Genomic DNA, 19,964 nt, shown 5'->3' with positions numbered 1-19,964 from the left:
ACTGCTGGGGGGAATGTAAAACGGTATAGCTACTGTGGAAAACTGTATGGTAGCTCCTAAAAAAGTTAAAATTACCATGTGATCCAGCAGTTCCACTTTTGGGTATATACTCAAAAGAATTAAAAGCAAAATCTCAAAGAGATATCTGTCCAACCACATTCACAGGAGCGTGAGTCACAACAGCCACAAGGTGGAAACAACCCGAGTGTCCACTGAAGGATGAATGGATAAACAAAACGTTGTGTAAATACACAATGGAATATTATTCAGCTTTCAAAAGGAAGGAAATTCTGACACATGCAGCAACAGGAATGAACCTTGAGGACATTACGTTAAGTGAAAGAAACGAGGCACAAAAAGACAAATACTGCTATGATTCCTCATACGTGAGCTCAGAGACAGAAGGGCGGTTGCCAGGGGCAGGGCTGAATGAGTTGTTCAGTGGGTACAGGCTTTCAGTTTTATAAGATGAAACAAATGGGTTCTGCAGATGGGCTGAACAACTTGTGAATGTACTTAACACTACTGAACTGTGCATTTAAAAGTGGTTAAGATGGTAAATTTTATGTTATATATGTATTTTACCACAATTCAAAAAGAAGAACACAGGCTTGGAAATTGGTAAGACCGGGAAATAAATCCTGGCTTGCCTCTCCCACCTTCTAATTTTGTGACTTTGGATAAGTTGTTTTTTGTTTTTTTGTTTTTTTTGTGGTATGTGGGCCTCTCACTGTTGTGGCCTCTCCCGTCGCGGAGCACAGGCTCTGGACGCGCAGGCTCAGCGGCCATGGCTCACGGGCCCAGCCGCTCCGCGGCATGTGGGGTCCTCCCAGACCAGGGCACGAACCCGTGTCCCCTGCATCGGCAGGCGGACTCTCAACCACTGCGCACCAGGGAAGCCCTATGCTCCTGTAGGTCTAGGAGCCAGTGCTCTCTATAAGGTAATTCTGTCTGGCTTTTCTTTGACCAAAAGGGTATTGGGTTTCATACAGGGTAATATTATTCAACTCAGGTGCTAGAGCAATATAGAGTTTCAGGTATTTTGTTTAACAGCCTAAGAAAAATCATTAGAAACATTCACTGAATTTCTATATACAGTTAGGCAGTAACCATCAAGATATATTGCTGAGTGAAAATAGCAAAAGTATCCACCATTTATCTAAGAAGAAGGTAATAAAAAGTATGTAATATATATAAACGTTTACATTGTTAAGACAAACCACTGGAAGAATAAACTGAAAACTAAAACAAACAAAAACAGTTCCTTAAATAGGTAAGAAAGGAAACAGGGTGGAAGCGACAGGAGTAGTAGAAGGTGGACTTCTCAGAACACACTTTTGTACGTTTGATTTTGCAAAGTATTTTACATAATTATGAAACAAAATTAAGTGTTAAAAATTCAAAGAAATGGAAAATGAATACTCCTACTTATGTACTGATTTGTTGGTATAACTATATGAAGAATTAGTTCAGGTGCCTTTAGAACCGTTCTTTGCCTGTACATCCCTAGTGGGATGCACTCTATGAACAAAACCAGTGGAAAAACCACCACCACCACCTAAACTGCTTTCAGTAATCACATTGTTGGTGATAGCGTTGGTATAGTTATTATTAGGCAGTTACGTGAATATTATAGGATAAAGCAAATGAATAATTACGCTGTGTTACTGTGAACTGGGATGGAAGAAAGAAGTTACAGATGCAGGACAGAAAATTTCAGAATTTGACCCGGATGGGAGCATTAGTATGAATTGAAAAAAAAAAGCAGGGCGGGGGGGATTTTGTAGCTCCACCTGCTGAAAGGTATAAATATAATGACCAATTAAATAGCCCACACTGTAGGCTCTAAATATCATTTGTTTAACTAAAAGAAACCAAGGCTCCTTAGAGACATGGCTGATTCCAGGTCTGGAGCAAAGAATGAGCCTAGAACATCTTGTCACATCAAAAAGCAAAGAAACTATCAGACTTCAGGAGCTGTGTCAAAGGAGTGAGGAGGTAATTTGAAGAGCTTCCACTCTCCAAAAACGCAGCTACTTGAGCACCAATTAAATATAATAACTGCAATGGATAAAACCATATCAAACATGCAAAATCCATGAGTTTATAATAATACTAAAAAACCCCTCATTGGCTACTTTTGGAGGATGTTACAGAATCAACTCAAAGTTTTAAAACTGGTCAACAGAGAGAAAGACATCAAGCCTTTATCTCACCTTTCCTGTCAGAAATGTACCTCAGGGTAAACAAAAATGAATAAGGCAAAGTTTCTCTTCATGGAAGTGCTTTTAGCTAATAAGTGAGGAAGGGAAGACAGAATTAGAACGCCGCATTCTGAAACCCCTAATGACTCAATGAATCTAGGCAGTGCTCATCAACCACTGACACATAAAGAGAGACAACCAGACATTCTACGCCTCATAATGGAAACGCACAGCATCACACAAAGTAAGCTTGTCAAAAACTCAGACCTGAATCTGATTAAGCCTCTAAATCTAACTACCAATGTATAAAACAAGTGGGGAACAGAGAAGCCTGTATCAGAGGATACAGTTAGCAAATTCCAAACTGTGGGAAATGCTGCAGGACAAACAACCTGGTTTCTTCTACAAATAAACTGCAATACAAAAAGAGAAAAAAAGAGAGAGAAAAGGGAACACCTATAGATTAAAAGTGACTTATAAGACATACTAACTAATTGCAATGAGTGGACCTGATTTGCCTTCTGATTCAGACAAACTGCTTAAAAAACTGCAAAATTTGAACACTGTGTTGACATGAACTGGATAAAGAATTGATGCTAATTATTTTAGATTTGATACTGAATTTAAAAGGAGCCTTCATCTTTCAGAGAGATTTTCTGATATATACCCTGATGAAATAAAATGGTAAATGGGATTTTCTTCAAAAGAATCAGAGGGGGATGGGGGTGAATAAGAGCAGAGATGACATAATTGTTAAAGGTGAGCGATAAGTACGTGGGATAATTATACTAGTCTCTCTACTTTCGTACATGCTTGAAATTTTCTGTAATAGAAATTTTCCAGAACAGAGTTAAAGCAAAACCGCTTTCTGGTCCTGCTCTTTGATGACGGCTCTCAGATGATTTTTCATATTATCGAATAGTCATGGATCTTGGTACAGGTGACACTAGGTCCTGTTTACCCAAAGTTTTTCTTCATATGGAAAGCCTGAACAGCACAGTAATTTTCCAAGAAACATGAACTGTATAAAAAGATCATCACATTAAATTGGATATGTTAACACAGATTTAGGTTCCACGAGAGAACATGGTAAAAATACCATGCTATTAACATCGTAAAGCTGTTTTTCCCCCAAGTTCCTACTCTTTTGGCCCTTTTCACTAAACATACTGTTTTCACAAATATCAAACACTCCTTCCCAGTTGAGAATCATTTTCCTGAAAGAGGGGCTCTCAAACCTCAGCCTGCATCAGTATTACATGGACAACTTGTTAAAAAACAGATTACTGGGTTCCTTTCCCAGAATTTCTGGCTCAGGTCTGAGCTGGGGCCCAAGAATTTGCATTTTAACAAGTTCCCATTTATTGCTGATGCTGCAAGTCTGGGGACCACACTTGAGAATCACTGTCCTGGAACGTCTATGAAAATTTATGTGTCCCCTGCTTCCTCCCATCTCTTCTTCCTCCTAAGAACAAAGTTGCCTGACAGTTTCCATAGAAAAGGGCATGATCTATCCTTTCTTTGATTTATATTTACCCCTTTGAACTCTACAATGCCTTCCATTGGATAATTATTACATAACCTTTCTCTGAAATTAATTACCCTTCAATGATATTTGTTTTAAAATGTTCCCTATTAGGTTAGAGGTGGCATTTTGGCTGCCACCTTCCCTAAAAATAACCAGACTAATTTTGTCTCTCTATCCTACTCTCCCCTTCCTCTCTTCCTCCATCCCTCTAACTGAACTGAAAAGAGGAATAGTTAATAACCATAAAAAGATATTACTATATGCTGTTTTTATTAGAATATAATTTCTGAGAGGACAGTAACCTTTTGACTTTACTATAGCTTTCCTTTCCCACCATGTTATGGGCATTTATGTAACTATTATTATTTGAAAATAACAAGGCCTGATTTTTATTAATATTTACAGTACAGAATTAGAATTCAAAGCCCTGCCACAGGGTATGCATTCAATCCATTTTTTTCAAATGAAATATTTCAATCACAGAGTCTTAGAGACAACCGAGGTCCAGGGAACCTAAGTGATATACAAAAGGTCAAAGGGTCTGTTACTGCAAATGCCAGAATCCTATAATCCAGATCTCGTAACTCCTACCCAGCCTGTGCTTCTCCCCCTAGTCTGTTGTACCTCTCACCAGTTTTATCAGGAGAGGTCAACAGTGCCTAAACTGAGACAACGTAAGTCCAAAGGAGCACAGGGATAAATACTTAAAGAATAATCTTAAAATTCTCAATTAAGGAAATACACTTACTATGGAAAATAATTTTTTTTTACACAATATTTTGCTTTAGATGCTTTGGCCTTTCTAGGTTTCTTTACAAAGTGTGTATGAGGAGGTTATTACTCTAGAAAAACTCAGAAAAAGCCTAGAAAATTTAAGAAGATAGAAATTCTGACGGGATTGGTGTCTCTGGCACTGAATAAATTACCCTAATACATCACCCCCACTCCAATGCAATGTGCACTGCGTGATCACAAGACCAAAGCTGATAGTACCACGGTCATCTGCAGAGTCTGCTCTTTCTAGAGAAGCTAGATTTGGGGGAAAAGGGAAAATAACCACTTAGTAACTATTTACTACGTCCCCAAAATAGTTTTAGGTGGTTTCCATACACTATTGAGTACATTCCTTTCAACAACCCTATGAAACAGACATTATTGTCACTTTTAACAGACTAAAGCTCAGAGGAGTCACAGGCCTAGGGTAAACTGGCAAGTCCAGATGCAAACTCAGGTGTAACTGCTTCCAGGGCCACACTTCATCCACAGAGTGAGGCTCACTGTTTCCACTGAAGAGTTCCGGCACCTTTATCAGTACTCAAAGACTTAAAATGCCTGAGACAGGATTACAACCTCTATCATCTACTTCTAAATCCTATAAAAATGGAAGCTGTTCTCCTGCTGCTTAATTTATTTTTGTTCATATCATTAGCAAAAACAGTTGTAACACCAGGACAAATTCATTAAGGAAGGATTTTTGACCCCAAGTTAGGCATATCTTTAAAAGCGGACAAATAATGAAGCGTAAAGCTATGTTCATTAATTTACATGAAGTCTTAAATGGTGATAAAGGACTTGCCTGACGTTTCCCTTAATGTAAATGCCCAAATCAATATTCCTAACCCTTTGGCCTAAGGCATGCAATCAAACTATAATTCCTAGAGGCCCAGAAGGGCCAGCAGTCAAATGACCTTTATCCTCATCTCACCTATAGGGCTTTTGGGTCACGCCGGCTCAGAGGAGGGCTGTTGAGAGAACTGGTGACACCATTTCCCAGGCTGGAGGGAGGCAGAGGAGAATGGAAAAAGCTGCTCATAGGATTTAAATGGGGCTCTGCCCCTTTAGAAAGCAACACTACAGTTAAGGAACAAGTGAAAGGGCACTGCTTTTCCTTATTTGTGTATTATTAATGTGATGTTTTAAAATACCACCCTTTTCTGGATGGACCTAGAGTTTGTCATACAGAGTCAGAAAGAGAAAATCAAATACCGTATGCTAACCCATATATATGGGATCTAAAAAAAAGATGGTTCTGAAGGACCTCGGGGCAGGACAGGAATAAAGACGCAGACATGGAGAATGGACTTGAGGACACGGGGAGGGGGAAGGGGAAGCTGGGACCAAGTGAGAGAGTGACATGTACATATATATACCACCAAATGTAAAATAGATAGCTAGTGGGAAGCAGCTGCATAGCACAGGGAGATCAGCTCGGTGCTTTGTGACCACCTAGAGGGGTGGGATAGGGACACAAGAGGGAGGGGATATTCGGATATATGTATACGTATAGCTGATTCACTTTGTTATACAGCAGCAACTAACACACCAATGTAAAGCAATTATACTCCAATAAAGATGTTAAAAAAAAATACCACCCTTTTCAATAGGCTTACATGAAGGAATTAAAGCAGGCAGGGTCTTGAAATAATAATTTGCCCACCACTGCCATTTGTCATAAAATCCTTTTCACTGTGGCGATTTAAAATCAACCTTGTAAAACACACTGTGAGGAAAAACAGAAAAAAAATTTTAAAAGCCACTTCCTTTAAAAATTTCTGAAGTAGTAGTTAACATGTCAAAAGCCGAATCTCTAGCAATATAATTTAAATGCTGGATTACACTGTTCCTTCCTGGCCATCCATCCAAAGCCCCATGTATGATGTATGATTTTTTTCTAAACAACAGCAAACATTAATGGTTATGCTTATCAAGTGTGAGAGTTCACTCCTGGTTGAACAGGATGACACACTTGGCAGGGCTTTGACAAAGGCTGGCCTACGTCATTCCATGATCAGTCAGATGGCTATACACACGGATTCTTCACATGTCCTCGTCAAGCTCATGAGAGGTGTCACTCACGTTTGGATTCCAGAGTCCACCACCACAATAAGAGAGAATATAGATAATATGAACTTCTTTGTCATGATTCCTAAAGCTTAATTAACACGCCCTTGACATTTCTTTTGAGTGAAAAGATAATACATATATTAAAACAATTTTAGAATTATATAGCCAGATAAATATCACTCATCATTGTTCTGAATGTTAAGTCATCGCTGTATACTTTTTGGGGGAGCACTTCACAATTGTGTTGAAGGAAGGACATCAAATGATGCTTAGAAATGTGACACACATTTTCATTTCACACTCCATCAGCTTTTACAGCTGTAGCTCAATGAAATGTAAGAGAGAGCTTGGCAAACAGCCATATTTACCAAGGTATAAAATAGGGGTCAGGTTACTTTTTTATAGAAAGAAAAAAAATGTTTAATTTTCACTCCACATTACTCAAGCAGATATTCAGCTAACACCCTAGAGAAAGGCACCACAACCACATATACTGACATGGTTTAATGCCTGTTTAACTGTATGTAGATTTTTACTATATTACAAACAGCTTTGCAAAGCACAAAAATTATCCTTTCCTTACCCCCTTCCACTGAGGATCTACTGACACAGAAACATACTGGATCAGATCATCTTCCGTGTTAAATCTTTCACCTGAAAATAATGGCTTTTGCCCTCTGTTTCTAGCCTAGAAGCAGAAACAGCTTATTCCCTTCACAGGCAGAGAAGCAAAGCTACAGGCATCAGCATAAATGCATCTTTCTAATTCAGATTTCAATCTGTCAGAAAGGATTAAAGCCTCATGCATACATAAAAAGGGAACTATAAATGATAACAGAAACATGGTGGGAAATCACTGTGCTTCCAGAGCGGCTGTCTTACTAGCAGGGTAGAGAGGAAAAGCATCTTCTACTCACCTCTGTTAAACCTGAGATTTCTCCTTTTGCTAATGGTTTGCTGATGGATGGCGCGTATACTTTGGCATCTGAAACTGGCTGCCCTTTCATAAAATGTTTTCCTGATTCATAAACGTTCACTTCGACCATTTTCCCCATGAATGTGGGGTTCTTTGGCACTAAAACCTTAAAAAAAAATGAGAGAAGGCTTAATTTTTAAAACTAAAATTTTATCTTAGAACAGCTTTAGACTTACAGAATTATTAAGATAGCACAGAGAGTTGGTATACCCCAGACGCAGTGCCCCTCTTATTAACGTCTTATGTTGGTATGATACATGTGTCACAATTAATGAGCCAATGTTGGTGTATTACTATTAACTAAAGTCCATACTTTATTCAGAGTTCCTCACTTGTCCCTTAATGTCCTTTTTCTCTTTGGGGATCCCATCCTAAGTGGGCTCTATCTTCCAGATGCTCAAGGACCTGGGGATCTAGCAGGAAGGGAAGGCATTTCTGGGAGGGGTAAGGGGTTATAGACAGCGCTTTCTCCTTGTGGGATGCCTGTGGTCCGAGGGCACGTGGAAGGCAGGCCTGGAACCGCCCGAGGCATCCGCCAGTCACTCTTGGACAGGCCTTTGATATCCGACTCTTGGCTGTCCCAGGCAATGAAGAAAACTGGGACAACACTGATGAAAGCTTTATACTTTTAATACCTTCCAAGTTTGCTGTCAGAGTCAGGATTTGAGCAGCCACTTCAAATAAAGGCCCGCATGTCTGGGTGCATATGTGTGTGTGTGTGCAAGTGCACATGTGTGTGTGTGTTTTGGGGGAAGAGGAAGAATATTTCAAAGCCACCTTTTCAATATCCCAAACCTTGGTGTTTGGAGCTAAATGACTCCTTTAACTGATGGCTGCCATTCACTTCTTTCGTTCTGTTATGAAAAGCATGTACTTGTTAGTTCTGCCTCCACGTAGAACCAGCTCCTCTGAAGGGTACTTGGGCTGGCTCACAGGAAACTGTCAGATGGTCCCTTTCCACGAGCGATTACTGACGGAGGTACTTGTTTACCTCGAGCAAATGTTTCCCCTCCTCTTGGACTTACAGGTAGTTTGTATGTATTATGTCTCCCTCACACTTCTATTTCAGTACTGGAGCTCCTTGCCAATCTTTTCAAGTCATAATCCAAAATAAACAGACTAATTCTAATCCAGCAATACTTTGATATCTAGATATAATCTTCTGGAAGTCATCTTTTTTTAGAAAAATAATTCCTATGAAATCTTTGATATGCTTGGTTTTAGAGACCAAAAAAAAAAAAAAGAAAGAAAAATCAGATGAGAGCCAGAAGTTCCACAGCCAGTTTCTCCGAGAGGCAGAAACGGATCTTGGTCTTTCTGAGTCTGATTTTTTATGACCACTGAGTACACTGCTTCATCAAAGTATAGGAAGAAAGGTCACCTGGGTGGTGGATTACTCGCGGCAAGCAAATGGACTAAAAAAGCTTTAGTATCAGGATATGAAAGCCCTTTTAAATCAGTTTTTACAAAACAAGAAAATCTCTAGAGCAAACTATCCCTGGGAGATCTGGTACTATTCTCGGGGAAAATAACTCTCCTTGATCTGCTGTCTTGATCTGAATGAAGGGCTCAGTGTTTTTTTCCCTCCGGTTTTAATAATTGGAAAAAGCTCGACTGCTTTAAATTGGAGGAAACAGCTAATGAGACATGCCATCGCCTTTAAAATGAAGGGGAAAAAAGTTCCCTGCTGAGGCGAAAACCCAGATGGCAAGAGAAAGGAGAGGAAAGAGGCAACCAAGATACAATCAAGCTCCTCCCGAGGGCTGAGCAGAAGTTTGGCCTGAACAGGAAAATGGCTCTCTGGAGTCAATTACTGAGGTGGAGAACGGGGAAGAGACAGACTCAGCTCAGACATGGAGTGTTCGGAATCCATCCTCAGCTGTAGTCTCTACTGGGGACCGAACAGGGCACATTCGGTCTGGGCCATGAAAAGCTCCCCCACTTTCCCTGAGGACCCAGTGCCCAGTCTGTGCCCCATGCTGGAGGCCCCTCCGGCTCCGGCTTCCCTGCTTTCTAACATGGGCAGTCGGCTTCCCTCGCCCATCCTTTACGTGACTTGCCCAGGCTGGCCTGAAAAGCCTTCCCAAGCCGTGACCCACAGAAAAAAATTTCACTTGTCATTTGATGAGAGTAGGAAAAAAAAAAAAGAAAAGTAGGAAAACTCACTTGATATTAAGAAAAGCGAACACGATCCAGGGATGACCCATGAAATCCCTGTGCCCTTATGAGGGTCTCTCACCAGGAGGGGCATGTTACACCTCCTCCTTGGCCCTTCCCAGGGTCCATTGGCCCCGAAGGAGGCACTGTTTTCTTCAATCGCTTTTGAATTGCTTTACCACCTGGGGTAATGGAATCCCAAATGCTAAAACAGAAGTCTGGTTGCTGGTGGGGCAAAGCACGCGACTTTAACGGGCAGGGAGTGGGAAGCCTTTCAGGTTGGCCTCGAAGAAAACTCTCAGAGTGAAGTTGGTTTGATCCTTATGCTGGTCTCCAGAGTTGTTCACCCAACTTGAGTTGAGTCCAACGAACAGACTCCTTTCCCTTTGCCCCCAGCGTTTTTTATCAATGTGGAAGTTAAAAAAAACAAAAAAAACCCCAAAAAAACAAAACACCTGAAACTAAACAAAACTAAGAAAGCCAACCAACAGACCAACCAATCAGAAGCCTGTGTGAGTGCTGTGACAGGGACAGGAAATCCCTGCCCTTCCAGGCTGATGTCGCCGGCACAGACATCCTTCCTGTCTTCTGGACAGAACTTTCCCCTCCACGTTGCCAGGTGGTGGGGATTTTGGCAGTGAGAATTGCCTGTTCCAAACTCCGCAAAGCTAGAGGCGGGTCCTGTCAAAGATGAATGGGGACTAAAACACACTTATTCCTTCGTATAGAATGTTCTGGAGATGAAGCCACAGAGATAAGCCCCATGTCAGCCTGGTTGGCTTGATGCTATAAAATAGCCTTCCCGCGACAAGATTCTACACCTTCCCCCCACCCCCCTGCTTTAAGTCTCTTTCGCTTCAATTGATTTACTTTTAGAAGTCTTTCTCATTTTGGAGAAACCCTAAGAACGTGGGAGTATCTCTTACCTGCTCATAGAATCGATTGTGTGCAACATAAAACTTGGAATCAAAAGATTCTTCTGTGACTAACACTTTTTGTCTCTCACCAATCTGTGGAGAGAAGGGGAGAAAAACAGGAGAGATCAGGGCAAACACCTGAGCATCCAAAAGAAATGCCAACCCAAATAGTTATGGGCCGTAAGTCGTGTCTCCTTGAATTTAAAGTAGACTCCAGATTGCCAGCTACTTAACAGCCAATGCAAGAGTCACTGATTCAAATGTTCAGAAAGACATTATTATCTATGTAGTAACATCAAATTAGTGTAGAACAGAATCTTATTTTCTTACAGAACTATGAAACAAAACTTGATCTTATTTCCTTCTTCAACGTAAGTTAGATAATTAAAGGCTTCTAAGACATACAAAAATCTTCTAAATATCACTTTGTTTTTCTTGAAACAAAGTTGCAAAACAAGTCAGAACAAGCTGCTTCTAATCCAAATTCATGAAAATATTTTGGCAAAATATGAAGTGGTAATAAACATTAATTTGAGTTACGAGGGATGTAACACTAAAGAAAATGCCTTAAAAACTAGTCATTAAGTCCCCGTACCTAAACATTTCACACGTTACATGCAATTCTGAAATTACTGATTAATTCAGTTATTTACTTGTTATATACGTTTTCTCTGTCACGGGCAACTGTCTCTTTTTTGTTGCAGGCATGACCCCATATTCATTTTATTTTTTTAAGAGAAAGACAGCAAAAATAGGGGACTGTTAATTCTCTACAGGATCTATATTTACGATCTAAGCATGCATTTTTAATAACCAAGAAGTTAAATCAGCCAAAACGTTGGTTAAAGCAATGTGACCATTTTAAAACAGTCTACTATTTCCAACTTTATTCTACTGTGAAATGCAACATTTAAAGTATCATTACATTTTTTTTTTTTTTACAACATTGTCAAAATGTCTGATTTAGCAAACCAGCTGTATTGGATGATTGTGCCTGGAATCATTCTTGCCATTGCTACTTGATAAATACAACCCTCTATGTTAAAGCACATCGGCGAGACTTTTTAAACGAAATCCCTATTCTCATATGTAGGGACCTGTCACCATGTTCAGGCAGTTACCACTTAGGCAACATAAACACAGCTGCACTAAATAGACCACCTAACAAAAAGATAAAAACAAAAACACCAAACTCTTCTGTCCATTATACAATGCTAATACCTAAATACACCATAATTTGCTCTTTTTCACTCTCTCATTCAAATGTAGCTCCCTTAGCCGAAGGTTGTAAGGTCTCTAGGGTACTAATCAAACACTTAACTTAGTACACTCCTTGAAAACCAGTGAAAAGTTCCCGCACTATTGTCTCTTTTAAAGATCAAGGAGAAACAAAAGAACTACTCCCAGCTTCTACTTTGAGCTTTAATGGCCCTGTTTATTGAAAAAGACTGATGAATATTGGGTTTCACTGAAGTATATTCTTCTGGAAGGAAACTTAGAATGTTTGCACACATTTCACAGTGCGAGTTGCTTATAACTTAAGATAAGTATCTGTCAATGGTTCTTAAGGAAATCTGCAATTACACTTCATCTAACATTAAGTTTTCAGGAAATTAACAACAATACGAGAGAGCAGAGCCACTGAAAACGTATGCCGCTTTTTTCCTCTTGTTGGAATTAATGTGGACAGTTGTAGTAATCGTCTTTGGGCTATTCCATTTTATCTGGAGAGAATAACGATGACAGTAATATATACATATTGAGTTAGAAAGACTTGCTATGTTTATACAGTAGAGGGCAGGGCTTTCGATCAACCATCAGAGAACTATTTGTATGTGAGTATTTAACTATTATTTGCCAAAGGGATTCAGGAAAATTGCTATGGGCAGTAATTTATAGTGGCAAACACCTCTCCAATCACCCTTTTGGTCCCCTCAACTGTGGATTTTGTCTCATTGGTGAGGCTCTTAAAGTTCCCCAGAGGCTGCTGAGCACAAATGAGCATAAGCAAGATAGGACTTTGATGAAGAACTGATGCAGTCTATCCCCAACCCCTAAAAAATCCAACAAAAACAAATGCTCTACGCACAACTTTTTTTAAAGAATGAAGTTGCAATGAAGTGAATGATCAAATATGACCTTTCAGAGAATCAACTGTTTCAAATAACCTTAAAAACAACAAGGGGGGCTTCCCTGGTGGCGCAGTGGTTGAGAGTCCGCCTGCTGATGCAGAGGACGCGGGTTCGTGCCCCGGTCCGGGAAGATCCCACATGCCGCGGAGCGGCTGGGCTCGTGAGCCATGGCCGCTGAGCCTGCGCGTCCGGAGCCTGTGCTCCGCAATGGGAGAGGCCACAGCAGTGAGAGGCCCCCCGCCAAAAATAAAAATAAATAAATAAAAACAACAAGGAAGTTAAGGGATGGGGGGTGGGTTTCAGCTGGAACTCTGGAAGAGGCAACTTTGCCTTGGTGACAATAAGGAAACTTACGGGCCAAACGTATTATTAGCCTCAAATGTTTTTTTAAATGAGTCACCTCCTTACTCTCCAAGTGTTTTCTCCCCAGCCCCACTCAATAACCCAGTATGATTAAAGACCACGTAACAAGATTTAGGATAATCATCCTGATTTACCTAAGAATGCCTCTCCTATCCAGCAAGGAAGTCCTGTTCTCAGAGGAAAAAGCAGGGCTTCAGAAGAAAAAGGGCAACAGGTACCCTTGGGCCACTAGGACTACAGCCACCCAGCTTTCTATTATGCTAAAGGCAGAGCTAATCCACTAAAGCAGGGGTCCCCAGCCCCTGGGCCACGGACAGGGTCGCAGAGCAGGAGGTGAGCGGGGGCCGAGTGAGTGAAGCTTCATCTGCTGCTCCCCATTGCTCGCATGACGGCCCCCCAGTCCGTGAAAAACTGTCTGCCACAAAACTGGTCCCGGTGCCAAAAAGGCTGGCGACCACTGCCCTAGAGGGACCAGTTTGCCTTAGAGAATGATGGGTGTACACTGTGTCTTCTCTGAGATTCTGCAACATGTACTCTCTGCTGACATTCTGCTGAGAAGGCGGCTTCCTGGGCTACTCACCATCCCTGTCAGAACCTTCCCTAACAGCTGGAACCTCTGGCAGGAATGCAAGGTTACATCACTGGCTTAAGACAAGCCCTTTGAAGAGGAAGTTAACAACAAGATTGCTTGAGTAATTAAAAAAATGAACAAACTCCTGAGTTTATAGAATATATATATTTGTATACATACACACACACACACACATATATTTTGAGAATGTAGAGGAGGTTGAAAATAATGGTTTCCATAAGCTTTGTGACTGGTAGCACAATATGGCTGTTCAGCAGGGATGATTAAGATGCAAGTGGAACTGTAAACCCAAAGAATGGTCGGTCGGTCTGGAGGGTGATTTTAAGATAACTGGAACATTCAAGCACAGGAAGAAAGGGGGAAGTTATTTGGAGGGAGAAGGAATGGTCAGAAGCAGGAATGCACAGTTCTAGCAGAGCCCAGGGGAGAGGAAGAGGAAGAAGGTTTATTCAACACCATCAAATGCCACATATTCAAACTGGACAGTAGGGTGAGAGGACATGGGTCTGGGTAGATTATTTTTAAGGTAAAAGAGATTTGGCTACATTTTGGGACTTTGCTTTCCTCATAAAAAAAATGAGAGTTTGGAAGAAGTGACGTGGAGCTGGGGAGACGTGAGCAGGGCTGAAGAGGAAGTAGATTCTGATTTTTAGAGGACCTTTCAGTTCCAAAATTCTCAGTCGTCATTCATGGTAGATTTGGTCTGCTCACAAGGTTTCAGATGAAGGAAACAGGTACTCTAAATCCAGGCTGTCTCTTTTTTCACAGTAAATGTATGCTTAGAGCCCTCTGCAAATTACAGGTACTTTCTTGCTGCACTTAAAGTAACAACGTGATCTTGATACCCACCAAAGAAACATTTACAACGTTTTTCATAAAGCTATTTAGTGACCTGAACCTGAAGAATCCTGTCAAAATCTTCCCAACAAACCCCTTTTTAAAATAACCTCTTTTCCTTCTGATTTTCTTTACAGGTATATAATTTATAGCTGATTAAATAAAATGCTTCTTTGATTTCTAGTGCATTTTAGAGTTTAAGAACTAGGGCTGGGGGACTTCCCTGGTGGTGCAGTGGTTAAGAATCCGCCTGCCAATGCAGGGGACACGGGTTCAATCCCTGATCCAGGAAGATCCCACATGCCGCCAGAGCACCTAAGCCCGTGCGCCGCAACTACTGAGCCCGTGTGCCTAGAGCCCGTGTTCTGCAGCAAGAGAAGCCACCGCAATGAGAAGCTCGCACACCACAACGAAAGTAGCTCCTGCTCGCCACAACTAGAGAAAGCCGTGAGCAGCAACAAAGACCCAACACAGCCAAAAATAAATAAATAAATTTATTAAAAAAAAAAAAAAAGAACTAGGGCTGGGAATACAAAAACCCCTGCACTTTTATGGGAAACTCAGTTTCCATTTACAAAGTTTGACTTTCAGGACATTTGTCAGGACTTTTCAAAGTGGCTGTCAGTCCTGGCACCTACTGTAACAACCTAGATGTACTTTGTAATTTATTCATCAGATGTCAGTGAAGACAGTGGCTTTTCCAAGGACGTGCAGAACTTCACTTAGTACATTTTAACCTGACTTCATAAATACATTTTATGAAAAATGAACTATAGAAATAGTCTTGTAAAAACCTTCCCTCCATTTCACAGATTGGGTCACTGAAGGAGGAGAAGGTACAGAAAAAGTCCACAGGTTCCTGCATTACCGCTGATCTCACAGAGGTGATGGGAACTACAGCCCCCACTATGAAAGGAGTGTAGTAGAACTTTCTAGGTTTTGTTGAAAAGATATGAGAAAAGCTCTTATGCTTTTTTTTTCTTTTTTTTTCAAACCGCAGAGGGAGAAAAGAAAGACCCTATTCCCCTAAATAGACAAAGAAGGTAAGAGCATGAAGGGGGCTTAGAAATCTCTGATTTCACAGAGAGGAAACTGAGGTCCAGCAAGATGTGGTGATTTGCTCAGTGGCAGAAAGAAGTCTTGGAAGCATTCCTGCTACTTGATGTCTCCTATTTAATTGCTAGCTGCAGAAAACGTACAACATCATGGCTTTGATTCTGCAGTGCATGGCTTTTCCTTGAGCAGAGAAACATCTGTGACAAACAAAAAGCAATGTTTTTTTAAAATTCAATTTGGGGGTAGATTTTACAGTACATTACATAATCAGCTGGCTGTGTTATTTGTGTCACATCTATGCTTCGAATTTCCCGAGTGCCTGAAGTGGTGAGAAACATCAGTTCTAACCATATGGCCAGATAACACACAGAAAACACACACTTGCATTCAAAAGCAGTGGTTTCCAACAGAATTTGGTTGCTGAATGAATGTTCATTCAAGCACATTCTATTTCTCCATTTGTCCTAAAACAAACAATATTCTGTATGGCTATTTAAGGATTTAAAGAGAGAAACTAAAAAGAATTGCTTCAAGACAGGCAGATAATACTGAAATTTAACAAAGACATTAAGAGTACTTGGGCTTTTACCTTTAACCCAGTAAGAAATGTTACTTGTAGAAGTATTCCTTGAACTAGAAGAAGCAAAGAGTTTCTTTTAAACCCATATATGGCTTTAAAGTATAAACTTTATGTAAATCTTACTTTTAACTAGTTTTTTTTTTCCCCCTTCTTCTCACTTTTGTTTTACTTAAACAGAAAGCCTGAGGTGTGGCTTTAGAAAATAACTGCAATTCACTTTACTCTGAAGGGTTAGGTTAGAGAGATTTTAATTAATTCAATATAACCACTCAGAGTATCCAAAAAACGTTCACAAAGGACAGATATATATTAGAAGACCTGTGTAAGAGAAATATTTATTTCTTGAAAACAGTTATAAGAAGGTAGAGGAATTATTTTGCTTCCCCTGAAAAGTTTCTAGCAATTAATTTTTCTGTCCAATTGCCTTAGGTGGAAAAATGCAGATTAAAACACACGTATCAAAAGCTCTCATAATTATTTATAGTACATTCCTAATAAACTTAAATTTTATCTATGTTTATCCTATACAATATTCTGATATGCTACTTCTGCAGCTAAGTTTTTTTTTTTTTTTTTTATTGTAGATAATAAAATACAATTTTTCTCCCTGACTGGTTTCTGAATGCATGACTCTGGGAAATGTCAAATGTCTTTCTTTACCTCCAGTCAAATTAGTTTTTTTTTTTTTTTTTTTCCCTAAGCTGCCTGGAACATGTTAAACACAAGGCTGTGACCTTAAACTCTGAAATAATATTTCTAGTGTCTGCAAAAGCCTGCCCTCACATACACCTTTAGACTAATTACTGCAGTGTAATGTTGCCAGTGAACCACTGTAATTACACTTGGAGAAAAGTATGGTCTTGTTCTTTCCTAGCTAATGAAAATGATAACCTTTCCATTTTGATTCATCATTCACAACAGGCAGAACATGCGAGGCTGGGTCTCCACGGTATACAGTAATTTTCCTGACTGTTTATGCACACTTCTGTTTTCGGGCCCTGCAGAAGCTGGAATTAAAGAAGCAGGCATCCTTACGCTAAAAATAGTCAACAGTAATAATAGCAATAACATTAAAATTTAATATCATCCTTACTCCACAACGCCATTCTATAATGAAATAGGGCCATGACACAGGAATGTGTGTCAAAAATGATGACAGCATAGAAAACAAGTAATGAGCCTCTGAGTCCATCGTATTCAAAATGCTTGCCATCAGTTTACTGGTCTACTTAAGGATTCTGAGAGAAGATGTGGGACAGTTCATTGTGAAAGGGGCTGAACTTGGATCCGACTCTTAAACAATGACAGAAAATACATTCTATTAGATTTTTAAAAAAACACTATCCTCTGTGTGAAGAAACACACATTCTTTAGCTATAATTATTATTAGAATTAAACGTGTTCAAAAGGGAAGGAATGTTCCTTTGAGGTAGAATATCCATACCTCTGAAGTGTTTAATTTATGTTTATCTAGTAATTGCCGTGAGTATCTTAGTGGCTTTATTATTCCTTCTTCACATTTCAGAAATAACCTAAACACCAAAGCAAAACTGAAAAACAATTTGGCTTTTTGAAAGTCCTTCCTCCCAAAACAATGATGAAAGTTACAAAGACCAGACCCAAGGTGGTTCTGTTGAATCAAATCAAGACTATGACATTTCTTCTAACGATGGCCCTTGTGCTTTTGTCTTCAATTGTTGGCTGGTTTTCTTCTAGCCATGAGCCCACCCCAGTAAGAGAAAGGCAACCCAAGGGAGTCTCTTCCCAGTTGGAGGCAAATGCCATTCTTAATAACAAAGCCATTTTCTTCTGCTGGTTGACAGCCAACAATAACAGTACAGTAACAGTGCTTTACTGATCTGCTAAAAGTCATTCTAGACAGCAAATGCTTACATGACAAATGCTGACCTGATCCCTTTGCAGCATTAGAGATCTGTACCTGAGCGCTGACTGAACTTCCAATTTGAAAACCAGCCAAGTTTTAATTACCTGCCTGTACATTTTTGGTATTCTAGAACATTCTCTTAACAAACTCAAACAAGTTGCCTTTCCTTATCACAGACTCTGGTGCAAGTATGTTACCTCTATTTTTTCCCACACTAGGCAAGCTCTACAATGCCCAGGCAGTATAGGAAACTGCTCAACATTTAAAACTACCAAAAGCCCTAAAACCAGATGTTGCCAGTAATATCTATTCATGAGATCTTGTTAATGGGATGACCAAGTGGGGCCAGTATGGGATATGTACGTGGAACCCTTTTTTAAATTAAAATTTCAATTCTAAGACTGAACAATTATCTCCATTTGCTTCTACCTTCCTGATCTTTTCCCATTGGTCCCTATCAATCATTACTCAGCAAGTCTGAGCCAATTTTCTTTGACGAGCGTTTCACATAGGCACAAAGGTGACCATCCTTTTATCTTAGAACTATTGAACAGACTACCTTCTTGGAAAGTGTCTTTAGAATTTTCACTGATGACACAATAAATAATCCAAATTACAAACTCAGACAGGCAGCTGAGCTTTAGAGAGAGAGTTAGTGTTCATGTAATCTAGTAATGTGCAGTAATTACTTGCCAGCTCACCTCACAGTTGCCCAAAGCCCTCATTCCAAAAGCACCGAGCACCAGGCGCCTTCAGTCTCCTATACTACCACATACTTTATCAAAACAATACAAGACTTGGAAGAATTCAAAGAAAGATTCAGACATTTGGAGAGAAAAGGTGTGGATGTGGTATACAGGACACCTAATTTTCTGTGGGGGGAAAGAAGGCTTCTTTTCAAATACTAATTTATAGGAGAAGATGGACAGGTTCTAGTGTACTCAGGCTCTAAATGTGAATTTTCTGAATTATGAATTCAGAGCTGTGTGGGTGGTGGGATTAAAAGATCATTCAGTTCAAGGGCTTCCCTGATAGCACAGTGGTTAAGAATCCACCTGCTAATGCAGGGGACACAGGTTTGTGCCCTGGCCTGGGAAGATCCCACATCCCGCGGAGCAACCAAGCCCGTGTGCCACAACTACTGAGCCTGTGCTCTAGAACCTGCAAGCCACAACTACTGAGCCCGCGCACCCAGAGCCCATGTTCTGCAACAAGAGAAGCCGCCGCAACGAGAAGCGTGTGCACTGCAATGAAGAGTAGCCCCTGCTCGCCGCAACTAGAGAAAGCTGTGCGCAGCAACGAAGACCCATAACTTTAAAAATGGATTTTATCCTGACAGTTGCTTTTAGGCATGTGGTAAATTAATGAATTAATCTAAAGCTGCACCATCCAGTACAGTGGCCACCAGCCACAAGTGGCTGGGGAGCACCTGAAACATGGCAAATCCAAATTGAGATGTGCTGTGAAACACACACCAGTGTAAAGACCTTACCAGATTTCAAAAACTTAAGTAAGAGTATAAACTAGCTCATTACTTTTATGTTGATTACACGCATGTTGAAATTGTAAAAATTAATCAACAGAAACCTCAATGAAATTAGAGTCGGGAGGCCGGAACGGGAAGTCCTGTGCTCTATGAGGATTGCAGAGCCCAAGAGGAAGAAAGACTTCCTCTTCTTTCCTGGCAAGAGCTCTGCTAATGAGAGACCAAAACAACTCAGCCAATGAAAAGTCACAATAGTGCTTTGAACTCTCAGTTCCTCCAGTGAACTCTTTGCTTACTATACCCATCCTAAGTTCCTTTCCCTTCTTTAAAAGAGTTCTCTCCTTGCTGTGTGGGGACTTGCATGTGGCTCACCGTGGTCGCAGACCCCAAACTGCAATTCTCTGTTG

General features: G+C 40.3%; 1 protein-coding gene across 5 annotated transcripts in view; it reads right to left on the bottom strand.

Moving 5' to 3' along the window:
* Window positions 1–19,964, bottom strand: part of CDKAL1 (CDKAL1 threonylcarbamoyladenosine tRNA methylthiotransferase) — a 665,364-nt gene that overhangs the window by 26,223 nt on the left and 619,177 nt on the right. For all 5 annotated transcript variants that reach the window (XM_027128491.1, XM_027128492.1, XM_027128494.1 and 2 more), the window contains 2 exons: window positions 10,636–10,719; window positions 7,494–7,658 (listed from right to left, as the gene is read on the bottom strand). In XM_027128491.1, the coding sequence (XP_026984292.1) occupies window positions 7,494–7,658; window positions 10,636–10,719 (249 nt within the window). The remainder of the gene's footprint in view (window positions 1–7,493; window positions 7,659–10,635; window positions 10,720–19,964) is intronic.

The sequence above is a fragment of the Aethalodelphis obliquidens genome, unplaced genomic scaffold (genome assembly GCF_003676395.1).
Source record: "Aethalodelphis obliquidens isolate GAN/ISIS:26980383/991018 unplaced genomic scaffold, ASM367639v1 scaffold34, whole genome shotgun sequence".
Classification (NCBI taxonomy): domain Eukaryota; kingdom Metazoa; phylum Chordata; class Mammalia; order Artiodactyla; family Delphinidae; genus Aethalodelphis; species Aethalodelphis obliquidens.
The sequence above is the reverse complement of the archived record's forward strand: the minus strand, read 5'-3'. Positions and strand labels throughout refer to the sequence as shown.